Source organism: Epinephelus fuscoguttatus, linkage group LG12, assembly GCF_011397635.1.
Source record: "Epinephelus fuscoguttatus linkage group LG12, E.fuscoguttatus.final_Chr_v1".
Lineage (NCBI taxonomy): Eukaryota > Metazoa > Chordata > Actinopteri > Perciformes > Serranidae > Epinephelus > Epinephelus fuscoguttatus.
The window spans coordinates 7,869,913-7,883,821 of record NC_064763.1 but is presented as its reverse complement, the minus strand read 5'-3'; the positions used below and the strand labels follow the sequence as shown (position 1 = coordinate 7,883,821).

The 13,909-nt window shown below is 39.6% G+C and overlaps 1 protein-coding gene across 17 annotated transcripts in view; it reads left to right on the top strand.

The window, feature by feature from the left end:
• dlg2 (discs, large homolog 2 (Drosophila)) overlaps positions 1 to 13,909 on the top strand; it is a 256,794-nt gene that overhangs the window by 125,154 nt on the left and 117,731 nt on the right. For 12 of the 17 annotated variants that reach the window (XM_049592539.1, XM_049592546.1, XM_049592545.1 and 9 more), the window contains one exon: positions 1,865 to 1,924. The exons of 4 other annotated variants lie outside the window; for them this stretch is intronic. In XM_049592539.1, the coding sequence (XP_049448496.1) occupies positions 1,865 to 1,924 (60 nt within the window). Of the gene's footprint in view, positions 1 to 1,864; positions 1,925 to 12,440; positions 12,525 to 13,909 lie in introns of those variants that run through there. One more of the 17 variants, XM_049592557.1, reaches the window with a different exon arrangement.

The window sequence follows — 13,909 nt, the reverse complement described above, 5'->3', positions numbered from 1 at the left end:
GACACTTGGCCTTGACTTTGATTTAGAAGAGATCTTTGGACTGGCCTGGTGCATAACAACAGAAGCTTAATAGGATCAAATATGAATGAGCACAGTAATTGTCTTGTAGTATTGTTGCTCGATAATGATGTAAATGCTTTTGTCTTTGCATATAAGACCAGATCCTATAATCCTCATTGTTTAATTTTGACATGTTGGACATCATGCACTGTCATCTACTCTGGAGCTCTGAGTGCTTCTGCTCTGTCTACACCCTCTTCCTTTGTTGTGTCATAAAGCGATATCTGTGGTGCCATGATGTAATCCAGCAGACTGTCAGTGACATCTGACCTACTGTCATTCATTGTAAAATGCCTTGAAAGTTAATGAGCTCATTGTTTATGTAAATGTAACACACAGCAGTGATATGGCTTAAACAACCTTAAACCAGCCTTTGGCGTGATTGTGTTTCACTGTAGTTATTTAAGAAAGCTGTTTACAATTTTAGGTCCCAGCAGTGAGAAAGCCTGAATAAGCTTTTCAGTACAGATGTGCTGTCTCTACACCTTTGTGTTAAAGGGGAACTTTTTAACCAGGATCCTACTCTCCAATGTTTTTGTGTCTAAGTGACTCATGGGAACAACAGTTGTTGAAATTGGTCCAGTATTCAGAGAGAGCACTGCAGCCAACAGCTGCAAACAGGCTGTAATCTAACCATTTGTGGCAGGTGAGCCCCAACAGTGTGCGTCCATTAAAAGTGCTTGTTTGCCACTGACAGGCTCAGATTGTTATTATGAGTGTCTAATGACATTACAGAAAGAATCCTCCAGAGAAATGAATCGTTTTTCCAAACCTTTTGTTCGGTCAGTTCTGTTTTGTGCTCAAGTCTTGCCAAAGGAGAAGTCTCATTCTGAAATCTCATGATAGGTGACTTGTTGCATGAAGAAAATGGTGGAAATGTGAGCAATAGTTGAAAACAGTGTCCTTTTTACTTTTACCTTTAAGACTTTCACTTTCATGGCTCAATATTTTGCTGATTTTGACAATGTGAAAGTCTGGGGAATTCAGAAAAAGAATTCAGAAATAATTCTCCTTAAGCGAGACTCGGACACAAAACAGATTGGAACAAGCAAAAGGTACAGAAAACTTTTAGTTTCTCTGCAGAATCCTTCCATTATGTTGTAAGACACTTTAATAATACCAATCTGAGCCAATTGGAGGCAAAAAAGAACTTTTAGTGGACATGAACTGGTGAGGTATACCGGCCCCAAGAGGTTTCTTTGCAGCCTGAATCATCGCTGCTGGCTGCAGCACTCTCCCTCAATCCTTGACCAATTTAAAAACTTGTCCTTGCCACCGGTCACTTAGAAGCACAAACATGGTAAAATAGGGTCCAGGTTGAAAAATACCGGAGTTCCCCTTTAATCATCACAGGAGGGGTGTTTTCCAGTAGGTTGAGTGTTGGCAATCATTCAGCCGATGTTGGTATCTGTTAATTGATTTTTTTTTTTTTTTTTTTTGGTTAAGATCAGTATGAGTCTCTTGTTTATTGCCGTAGTGATCATCAGTGAATTAGACTTTGCACATTTGCGGTCGGTCTGTGATGGGAATATCTCCCACTGGGTAAGAGGCTCTTCCTCATTGACAGAAATAATGCAGGAAGCCAGAGTGATCCACTCCCTCTCATCCTCATCCAGTCTTAACTCCTTTGAACATGTTTCCCCTCTCCCACTCAACATGTGACAGTGTAACCATTACTAATGCTTTTTTTATCCTGATGCATTAGGCTCCCTTCTCTCTCTCTCTCTCTCTCTCTCTCCCTCTCTCTCTCTCTCCCTCTTTAGTATACTGGCTAGTGATCTTGTCTTTCGTTTCTTACCTGCAGCCTGCACTGGTTACCCGTTTTGATCTTGCATACCCGGGTGTGACCACAGCAAACTACATGGCAAGTTTTATTTAATTTCATTTTTATTTTACCTCTGGGGAATCTCAGTCCCCTGTATTTTTTTCTTTTTTCTTTGGTATTATTTAAAACTCTTCCCTTATTCCTGGGTCCTTGTACCCAGAAGATTAATGTCCCCTTGGTGCTGCATGAACTTTGTTTTAGTGTTGTCTTCAATCCATTGCCTGAAGAAGCAGTCTTTCCTTTTCTCGTGGGTCGCTGCCCTTCTCTTGTCACACCCACACTTTGTTGAAATAACCCCATGCGTGTTTGTGACCCATTTGCTTGCCAGCGAATCCCATGTGCTTGTTGTGGTGTTTCTGTGATCTGGTGTTAATCTGTCTTTGTTAATGATCATGTATTACTGTATGTTAAAGAGTTTACTGCATCCAGGTCATGTGTTTAGACACTCTTATCTGATATAAACTTCACTTTCATAATGAAGCATATTCAATAATACTGGAAGGCCGAGTTAATATGAAGGCAAGGTTACAGCATGCTGTACTGTGTTTATTGCCTCTGATGGTATTTTTTAATAGACTAAACATTATTAACAGTAAATGATGGTAATGTTTAATTGGGTGAGGTATCTAAAGGGAGTGCAGAATCTACATAATGAATCTAGAGCTTTCCTTTTGTCAAGAAATCTAAAGGTTGGCGACTGTCAGCCTTAACACCCACAGGAGATTGAAGATGCACTGACTCACTGACTGCTTGATGTTTCCTATCAAAAGCATTTCACCTTGGTTTAAGTCAGGTAATTGTGATGTACTGATTCATCAAACATTTTTTAGGTCTGTGATCAGAGAAAATAAATATTGGCAGTCACTGAATATTTGAAATTAAAATTAAACACTGTTATACTTTCAGTCTAGTGGGGTCCTCCAGCACCCCACTGATGTATTTTTCTAACTTCATTTTTTGTAACCCTCAATGTATCTAGTAGGGCTGCAATAGATAATTATTTTCATCATCGACTAAGCTGCCGGCTATTTTCACGATTAATCGTTTAGTCAATAAAATATCCAAAAACTGTGAAAAAAAAGCTCAGCACATTTTCCAGCACCCAAAGTGACATATTGAGTTTGCTTCTTTTATCCAATCAACTGTCCAAAATTCAAAGACTGCTGTAATAGATGACAAAGAAAAGCATCAGATTCTCACATTTAAGAAGCTGGAACCAGCAATTGTTTGACATTTTTGCTTGAAAAATGACTGAAACGATTAACCAATCAATAAAATAGCAGGTGATTCATTTTCTTCAAATCTACAAATCAACTAATTGATTAGTTGAATAATCATTGCGGCTTTGGCATCTAATAAACAGATTTTTCCAAGGTGAAATAGTGTGTTAAGGGTGTGTGTCGTAGCAATGGTTTTGTCCATCTTGGATTTTTGACCAAAATCGGAAATCTGCATAACTTTTCAACTAGGCATCATACAGAGACGAATCAACCCATTTTTCTGTGTAACTTTTGCAAGGAGAAATAATTAGGAGGGTTATTGTCATGAATTTTAACAATTAAAATACAATAAAACTTAAAAAAAAAATAGAAAATAAGATTAACTTGTACTTAAATGGATGCTATGATGAGGTAAATCAGAAGGTTCAATAAGATGTCTGTCAATAAGCCAGAGCTCTGACTTTGGCATGATTAACTCCAACCAGTTCCATCTAATTTTACAAAAAGGAAAGAAAATACAGATTGCATTAGTAATAACCATGACGTAAGTGTATATATAACTTGTTAATAAAATGACAGAAACTCTTAGTCAATTTCCCAATTTTCAGATACACAGAAAATGAAATAATTTGTTTCTGTATGATGTCTGGTTAAAAAATTATGCCGATTTTCAATTTTCGTGGGAAATCCAAGATGGTCACAGAGATGCCTAACAGACCTTCTGGACAATATTTCGAGCTGGGAACATGGAAATTTGTATACTAGACACTTTGTATGTTTACAGCAATCCAAGTCAGAGAAACATACGGTTGGGGTGCATTAGAACCCGCCTGTCTACCACACTATTTAAATGTTTGTGTCTGGTTCCTGTGATTTCTTGCAAAAGCCAGCAAGCCAAGGGAAAGTGCCCATCAGACACATCCTTGGTGAACAAAGTGAAATATTTGATTGGTTGGTTATATTTGATGAAGGAGAGATCCCATTTTTCAAGTTTATCCCTTCCCCAGGACATGCACACTCAATTTAATGCTCCATAACCTTGATTTATTCAGGCACAGTTGATGATACACCTTGAGATTTGTTGTTCAGTTTTACCAGACCTTATCAGGAAAAATCTTGAGAGGAACAATCTTTGAGCTAGATAATGGCTCATCATTTTAAAAAAAACAACAACAACTGGATTTTTGGGGATAAAATGAGCGGTTTTAGCTGATATTCAGTCAGTTTTATTGTGCCCTCACACATGGAAGAATTGCTTGCTTGTCTCAGTTTCATATCATAATAAGTGGAATACTTTTTTTTGACTTTTGTAACTGTTGAAGCAATTCTGACACACCACTTTATGCTCTGCTAACTTTTGATGCATTTTAGTCACTACTTGTGATATTTTATTGATTAAGTAATTCGTGGAATAACTGAAACATAAATCAATAATGAAAATACATTTAAAATACATAGTTTCAGTTCTTCTCCAATGTTTGTTTTCAACACTCACACATATACATCTGCCTAGATAACTATTGACTTTCTCTGGGTGTAATTTCCTGGTGGGTTGGTTCCCTCGTGGAGGACCTGACTCGACCTGTAATGCGAGTATGGGAAATGCAGAGCGAGAGAGGAGAGTGTGTAAGGGAGTCGTGAACAGGCCCAGGACCACGAATTCTGTGCTCAGCCTATTTGTTTACTCTTAGCCTTGGGACTTTTGAATGAAAAATTGCTTTAATACAACCAATGTAATTGTAAAGGCAGCAGGGAGGCAAGAATTATGGTTTGTCTATGACCAGAGGAAGTGTAACCCCTCCCTCTCTGGCCGAATCAAGCACCACAGATTGGAGAGTGTGACTCAGGGAAGACATTATTGATTCAAACTGCTGCAATGTCTATCGATCGCCACCCTCTTTCCATGGTAATGTCAGCTTGTAAAAAAAAAAAAAAAAAAAAAAAAAAACATGCATTTTTTTGGCAGCAATTACTTCTCTGTCAATCAGACAGGGTGAAGTTTGTGAGTAATAAATAGCTGTTTAATGAAGGCTGCAGAAGCAGTCCCTGGTTGATGCTGGGTGAGGGGTAGCCGAGGTTGGATCAACAATGCTATTCTTTAGTATAAATGTTATTTTTATAATCAAAAGACCACTTTTTCTGATCCACTTCCTGTTGTCATTATTCCTCCGCTGTCTTCTTATCCACACAATGGGAGGCCCTGATGAACTCCTGGGGAGAAAAGAAAAAAAAAAAAAAAAAAAGCTCTGGTTTTTCAAGCCACTTTGGGTTAGTGATGACGAAGATAACAACCATACCACCAGCAGTAATAGTGAAGATAGAAGAATCATTTCCAGTCAGACACTGTACAAATGCACTTTATGATGGCACGGTGTGGCTGGTAAAGCCACAGACTTTTGTTTGTCAATCACATCCAGTTTATAGTGGCAGTTGTTTTGTACTCAAGACAAGTCAAGTTTATTTTATAGCAGCTGTCAAACCAACTCAAAGTGTCTTTTTACAGTATGCAATGGGTCAGTGGTAGTAGATCATTATTAGTTTATAAAGGACTAACCCAGGCTGCAACAAAGACCAGGTTGAGCACAGGACATTTTAAATTAAATGTATGTCATTCTAATGTTTTGATTTACAGTAACAGTGTGTAAGATTTAGGGGAATAAGTGTAATCTATCAGTGAGGATTGCAGATTGCAACCAGCTGAAACTTCTCCTGTTTGGCATTCCTTCTGAGTTCATTGTTCAGGAGATTTTTACTTGGAGCCAGGAGCTGGAATCCGTATAGGTCTCTTTCTCTCCAGAAGAAAATAGAGTAAAGCAGTTTCACATTACAAATCAGTGTTTCTCCAACACTGTTTGATATGTCACAGACAGGCTGCTCACCTAGCACCTGCAAGTGTGTTTTCACCCTATTTTCTCTGATGACTTAATCTGTGCTCACCTATTTTCTGATCCAGACATTCAAGAGGTTCTTCCTGTGAGCTGAATTACCCACAGAGGTCTCCTCTGCCCCAAGACAAATAGACCAGGTGATTTAAGCCGGTGAAAACACTGAATAAATCAGTTCCATGTTACAAATCATTGTTTCTCTGACACCAAGTGCGTTTCCATTAACCCTAGAAATGCGCAAAACCTAAATATCGCAATAAAAAACTGGTAATGGAAACACCCACATTTTGAAAAATCTCTCAAATATTGAGAAAAAATTTTTACGCTCTCATGAGGTGGTTTTTCAGACGTGTCGATATAGAAGTATATCGCGAAAGTGTAATGGAAACACTTTTTCGCAAATATACGTCACCGGACATGACATTGGTGAATTCCTCATTCATGATCCTCTCCCAGAAATACTTTATTCGTGGTTGCTGCCACACATAAGGACTTTGCCTTTCGAATACCACTCGCTCTCTTCGTCTTCGGTTGTAGACTACTGCAACAGCAGCAGTGGCAACCAAGATGATTGTTCCAGCTCACAAGGGATTTGGAATGTCCATCTTACTTCCACAAAAAAAATGGAGTATCGTGGGACGAGATTTTACGAGAATTACTGCTCATACGCAAAACAACTTTTAATGGAAACTTTAGAAATATCGCATTTATTTTGCGCAAAACTGTCATGGAAATGTGACTACTGTTTGGCATGTTGGAGACAGCTCGCTAGCCCAGCACCAGCTAATTTGTGCTCACCTTTTTTCTCTGACAACTTTAGATCCAGACATTCAGGAGGTTTTTACTGGGAGCTGAATTATCTGCAGAGGTCTTTTCCTGTCCAAAACAGTTGGACCAGGTGATTTCAGCCATTAAAACACTAAATAAAGCAGGTACAGTAGAGTACTGTAGAGAGTACTGTAGAGACATGGCGGTGCAACATGGTGATCTCCATAGAGGAGATCTCATTCCCTATTTAAATAGAAATGGTTTATTAAACACAAGGATTCTTATTTTCAGGTGATTATACACTAAAGAAAACATACTATATTAAATTCCATTGCTGCCAATATATCCCCCTAAATCCTACACACTGGATCTTTAATGGGACTTTACAAAAACACAAGTTCAGACCTTTAAAATGACATAAGGCCACAATGGAACACTGTCCGTTTATCATCCTCTACTGCTGATAATAGTTTATGTGCAAATCAAGTCAAATTTAAAGGGATACAACTCTAAGTCATCTTGACATCTGGTTTTGTAATGAAGCATTTTCAGTTTTGTGGATTGTAATGGCAGGGTGTGTTTTTTTTTTGGTTGTTACGTAGAAATGCATTATGTCCCAGCTGAAGATGGTACCGGGGAAGAAAAGAAGCCCAATAGGTGTTGAATCTATTTGTTGGGCTGCAGCAAAATAAACAGATAAGTGACTAGTGTCCTTGAAACTGGCTGAATATTATAAGGGCAGAATGCTGTAACAATAAAGCAACAGTTCCATCACACTGAATCCGCTATCAGAAGGCTGTTTCATACCATTTTATAGGATTTCAGCTGTGAAATACACAGATGACTTTTTTATGTGAGTGAGACAGATTGTGTTTTATCTTCCTGCTTCCCTTATGGATTTATTTCTTGTTTGTGACATTAAAACCCTGTTCCTGGCACAAAGTCAATAAGAAAATCTGCAGTGCAGGTTAGATTTTGGAAATACCTTTGTTATTTTTTTTTTTCTTTTTTTTTTTCTTTGCTTTGTTTCTGATTCAAGTTCGTTTAAAAGACTGTTCCCTGTAACAAAAGCACAGATTCAGACCTTAATTCAGATACACTTAACAAAACTTTAAACATAACACTTTTGTTTTTGCTACCATTGTCATAGATTTAACTTAAAGATCTGAGCCTTTTTTGTGTACTAAATAGATTTATTTCTCTGAAATCTTGGTTGCAAATTTGTTCAAATCTGTGTAAGTGATCACTTCTGCTTTTCCAAGATAATCCATCCACCTGACAGGTGTGGCGTATCAAAATGCTGATTAAACAGCATCATTACAACACAGGTGTGCCTCGGGATGGTCACAATAAAAGGCTACTCTAAAATGTGCAGTTTGATGACACAACAAAATGCCACAGATGTTGCAAGTCTTCAGAAAGTAGGCCATTGGCATGCTGACTGCAGGGATGTCCACCAGAGCAGCTGCCCATGAACTGAAGCTTCATTTCACTACCATAAGCAGCCTCCAGCGTTATTTCCATGACTTTGGCAGTACATGCAGGTGGCATCACAACTGTAGACTACATGTAACCACACCTGCTCCAGATCTCCACATCCAATGTCTTCACCCACAGCATTGTTTGAGACAGCCTCCTGAACAGCTGATGCAACAGATGTTTTGCACAATTGAAGAATTTCTGCACAATCTATCTTAGGGAAGCTCATCTGCATGTTCTTTGTCCTCACCAGGGTTTTAGCCTGACAGCAGTTTGTCGTTGTAACCGATTAGATTGGGCAACTGCTCACCTTTAGAAGCATCTGGCACTGTGGAGAAGCGTTTACTTCACAGATGAATCCCAGTTTGCTCTAAACTGGTCCGACAGCAGACGATATGTACGGTGTTTTGCAGGCAAGTGGTTTGCTAATGCCAGTGTTGTGAACAAAGGGCCCCATGGTGGCTGTGGGGTTATGGTGTGGGCTGGCATAAACTAGACAACAAACACAGGTGTATTCCATTGATGGCAGTGTTAATGACCCTGAGACCCATTGTCGTGCAATTCATCTGCCGCCATGACCTCATGTTGCTGCCTGATAATGCACAACTCCATGTTCCATAGATCTGTGCAGTATTCCTAAAAGCTGAAAACATCCTAGTGCTTGCAAGGCCTGACGTCACCCATTCAAGATTCAAGAACTTTATTGTCACTGTGCAAGCTTAAAGAAATTTTACCCGTTGAGCATGTTTGGGATGCGCTGGATTGGCGTATACACTATGTGTTCCGGTTCCTGCCAGTATCTAGCAACTTCAGACAGCCATTGAAGGGGGCTGAGTAAAAATTCCACAGAACACAATCAACAACCTGATCAGCTCTGTGTGAAGGAGATGTGTCACACTGCATGAGGCAAATGGTGTCAGACCAGATACTGACTGATTCTTTGAGGTATCTGTGTTCCAAAAATGCATTCCTGTAGCTCTTCTAATAAAAATCCTAATAAATGTCTTTTTGATGATCAAACTGCACATTTTACAGTGGCCTTCTAATGTGACCAGCCCAAGGCATGCCTGTATAGTAATGATGGTGTTTAATCAGCACCTTGTTATGCCACACTTGTCAGGTGGATGGATTATCTTGGAAAAGGTGAAATGCTCACTACCAAAAATTTTCAACCAAAATTTGAGAGAAATACATCTTTTGTGTTCGTAAAATATGTCTTAGATCTTCAAGTCAAACCTGTAAAAAAATGGGAGCAAAAACAAATGTGTTTATTTTTTTGTTCAGTGTATTTGGCCTGAGCTCACTATGACTCTTAGTTTGAGAACCATTGTGGCACACAGTGCATCTTACTTAAGGCAAGGAGTTTAAATGTGACAGATACCCCTTTATCACCAAATTAGCCCTGGAATTGAACCAGTTCAGTTCAGGATTCTTGGAGCCTTGGTGCTATCTAGCGAACCAGCCCATTTTTTTCACCAGTTTTGCACAGAACCATTGTAATCAAGGATGTTTCATCAATGCACAGTGCACAATGGAAGTAAATAATAGTAGCAAAGTCGCAGATAACAGAGATGGCCAGTGAACTTTTGTTCTGTTATTAGTTTTTACCCCCCAAACAGCATGCACCAATGAGACCACTGTATGCTCTAGACAAGGCTGTTTTTTCAGTTCCAGCTGAGAACAAACATTTTGGGTTCTGAACCAATTTATTTTTGGTTGAAATGCTCTGAACGTTTCAAAATTAGGAGCAGGAAACCAGAATGGAACAGGTTCCATGTTGTTGTCAGTGCTGTTGGTGTTTTCAAACGCACACCTTCAGACTGTAAAACAAGATGGCATGATTTGCGCTTCATTTACTACTAACTCTCTGAAGACGCTAATTATTTCACTGTAACTGCGTGTGGCTATTCGCGTGTGATCTGTGTGCTTTGGACTGCTTTTGCAATGTGGCTCATTTGCATAGAAAGGGGCCAATTTTGCAACAAATGTATGTATATTACCTAATTTAAATACATACAAAAAGCACAGGAGCTATTTGCTTGGCAGCGCAGTAAGGGGTGCATTTCACCTTTTGCAGGTGCTTTGAGAATTACAAGGTTTCTTTTTGTCCTGTTTGTGCAGGTTTAGTGGCTGCAAAAGCCATGCAATCATTTTGCAAATTCACCCCTGAGTCTCACTAGGTAAATGATGCTTTGTGCACCAGACTGAATTTACAAGCTTTTGGTAAGTTCCAACACAAGCTCCACTTGAAGTCTTCCTCTATGCTTGATAAAAGGGATTTGTTTTACACTGTCTGTGGTCATTGTCATAAACTACAGTAGGTATGAAGCATGTAGTTAACTATAACTTTCCCCCTCGTCATACTGTGGTAATCACCTTGATACTCTGTGAGACATCCGTGTTAAATACATGCGACTCCATTCCAGTTTATCTGCAGTGCTTGGTTGGTCCTGATCAAACATGACAGTATATTCAAACACAGAATCTGCCATGTTAAACAGAGCTTAAACAGAGCGTTTCAGACAGAGGGTGAATGCACGTGTATGCAGACAGACCGTATGAGAAAAATGAAGGGTTTTTTGGACATTAAAGCACATGAATCCATAATATAAGTAGGAACCTAAAAAATAGGCATAGTTTCTCTCCATACTGAGATAGTATTAAGTCCCTTGCTCTCAAATGTAGGATTGCCACATTATAACCACTACCTTGCACTAGCTGAGGTTTGCAGACCATATTCCATAATATTTTTTGTTGTCTTATAATAAGTTGGCTTGGAAGTTGGTCTTCGTCAAGTCAATGGAAAACTTGCTCATCAAAAACTTGGTCATAGAAAAGAGTATTACAGACCCAAACATTGGCTGATATGAGCATATGTGGGTGAAGAAGCTTCACTCAAACTAAATTATCATCTAAAGGTTACACCGAAAATTCAATTCATCATAGCAAATGCATGAATATTCATTACACAGTTGATAAAACAGCACTTTTCAGTCTCTTTAATTGGGTCAGAGGAACTGTCTAGACTCCAGTCATCAAAGAGATTCTTTAAAATGTCTCCTCTTCTTCTGCAGATAGACTGTTATCAAAGTGCCCATCTGCCTCAGTCACATTTGGACAGTTCTTGACAATCTGCCCAGGCTTGTAGTCTCACTACCTTTTATTGGAAGTGAAAAGATTGAAACTTAAGTCCCCACAGATGATGTTACCATTGAAGACTGTCAAAGGCCTCAGCAAACTTTTTGTGTCCAGTCTGACAACAGGTTTACCTCTCAGTGGTAGCCTGAGCATGTAGATGTCTTCAAGAGTGAAGCAAAATTTGTTGCAACACTGTTAACAAGTTTAACAATTTAACTTTTAGACACCTGTTAAAGTGGGTTCTGTCCACCTATCAGGCGCATAAGGCATTGTAAAAGGACAAGGCTATTTCTGTAGTTGAACTTAAATACTGTGAACCCAAAAGCAGTTTCACGTTACAAATCAGTTACAAATCTCCGACACTGTTTGGCCTGTCATGGATGGGCAGCTAGCCTAGCAACTGCTAAGCTTTGCTCACCTATTTTCTGGACCAGACGTTCAGGAGGTTTTTGGCAGGAGCTGAATTATACACAGAGGTCTCTTCCTCTCCAAAACAAACAGACCTGGTGATTTTAATTAGTGGAAACCAGTGTTGGGTAAGGGTTACTTTAAAAGTAATCAAAGTACGTTACTGCGTTACTTTTTTAAAAAAGTAACCAGTTACTTTACTGCGTTACTCCCTGAGTAAAGTAACTCAATTATTTTAAGTACTTCCAACGTTACTCCATGAGAAAACTGCAGAGGCTCCCAGCTTCATTTGAAACAGACTACATTATAGATGGTCCGTTACTTATTAATCCCTCTGTGTGTTTATATATTTACTTTTTATCCACTCAGTTGTCTTTATAAAGTTAACACATCACACCGTCATTTCAAACTCTTTCAAAACACTTTTTTCAAATTAAAAGCCCCTTATAACCTTGGCTGAGAGAATCCCTCCATTAATCCCTCCTCTAAATAGGCTTTTATTCTGAAACATTTGTCAGAACTTCCTGTGGAAGATACAGTAACTTGATAGTTTACTTACGGCGCTTCAAATGTAGCTCCTGCCATCTGCTGACGCTTTTAGGTGACTGTAACAACATGTCGGCTGGCACATGAACAGACACAGTTCTGGCAGTGACTCAAATAACAGCGAAAGTAATAAAAATAGGACAAGAATAACCCGATGACATCACACACGCTGTGAAAGACGACCGGGGATAATTGGTGAGTACCAGCGTGTAGCGTGTACCAGGCATAATGCAAGTCCTGAGTCTGAAATATGTCTGTAGGTGCTACTCCACCTACTTAAGGCCCGAACATACTCGGGCGTACTATTAGTGGAGCAGACTCCGCGAGGAATGTCCGCAGTCATTCGGGCTTTCATAGTCGAGCGCACTTCCGCGTTGTAGTTTCCTGTAAAAATGTCCGTGAAAAATCCCCGCGATGTGAAAAATACATGCCGAGCAGTCACTGGTGTGCAGAGCGGAGTCCGCGCGGTCGTAAAATCTGAGCTTTGTACACAGGGCTTGCGGAAGTCCGCTTTGAGTCCGCGCGGACCTCCGCGGAGTCCGTTCCTTGTACGTTCCGCCTGAGTATGTTCGGGCCTTTAGACTCCACCGTAGACAACGGCAGCATTTCTCCGACCACGTAGCGAGCCACGAGCTTCATGGCTTCTTTCAGACTGATAGGTTTAATGTTATCTCCGTTATTAGAACCAAACGACAGCCATTGCTCTTTCGGAGCTGAAGGACCAGCGTTCAACAAGTAACGGAAGTAATGGATGTCTTGTTTGAAAATGTACTTAAGTATTTGATTACTCAAACAGCAAACTAACGCGTTAGGTTACTCGTTACTGCAAAAAGAAATCAAAATACTCCAATGCGTTACTTTGTAACTTTGTTACTTTGTAACGCATTATACCCACCTCTGGTGGAAACACTGAACAAAATAGTTTTACCTGTGTGCAAATGGTCCTGTCTAGAGCCAGTGTTTAGTTTGTCTTTAGTTTGTTAGGGCTCATTTCAAGGTAACAAAAACACAATGATTTTAATTTTCAGGTGATTTTCACTAAAGACAGCACTAATTTTATTATATCCCTTTTCTACCCCCTAAATCCTACACACTGAACCTTTAAGGAACAGTCAGTTCCAAAAACACAGAACCTCCTTGGCTTGAAAATAGCACTCTTAGTTGTAGTCTTACAGTAGCAGTCATAAAGCGTTTATTTCTGTTGGATGAGGTCTTTAGTAGGTGTGCCTGGTGATGGTAAAAACAGTTGAAGTGGTGTCTTGGCTCTTTCAGCACACATTCACAGATGGCCTTTGTAATTGCATACGTGTGGTCCATGACTCGCCGTGGGTGTTCAGTATGCTTTTCTCTTAACTCTTTCTGCTGGCAGTGAGGAAAAGAAAGGCATTGCGGAAACACAAGGAGTCAAAATGTCACGTAAAAAGTGACTGACCTCTCTGTCTGATGGCCTGTTCACAAGGAGTTCCCATCAAAACCTAGATTGAACATAATGATGCACTGCAAATAACCCCGCAGACCCATCTCACCAATTCTTTGAAAGATTCTGTGCTTGCCGTCTACACTCAAACACACCATGGGAT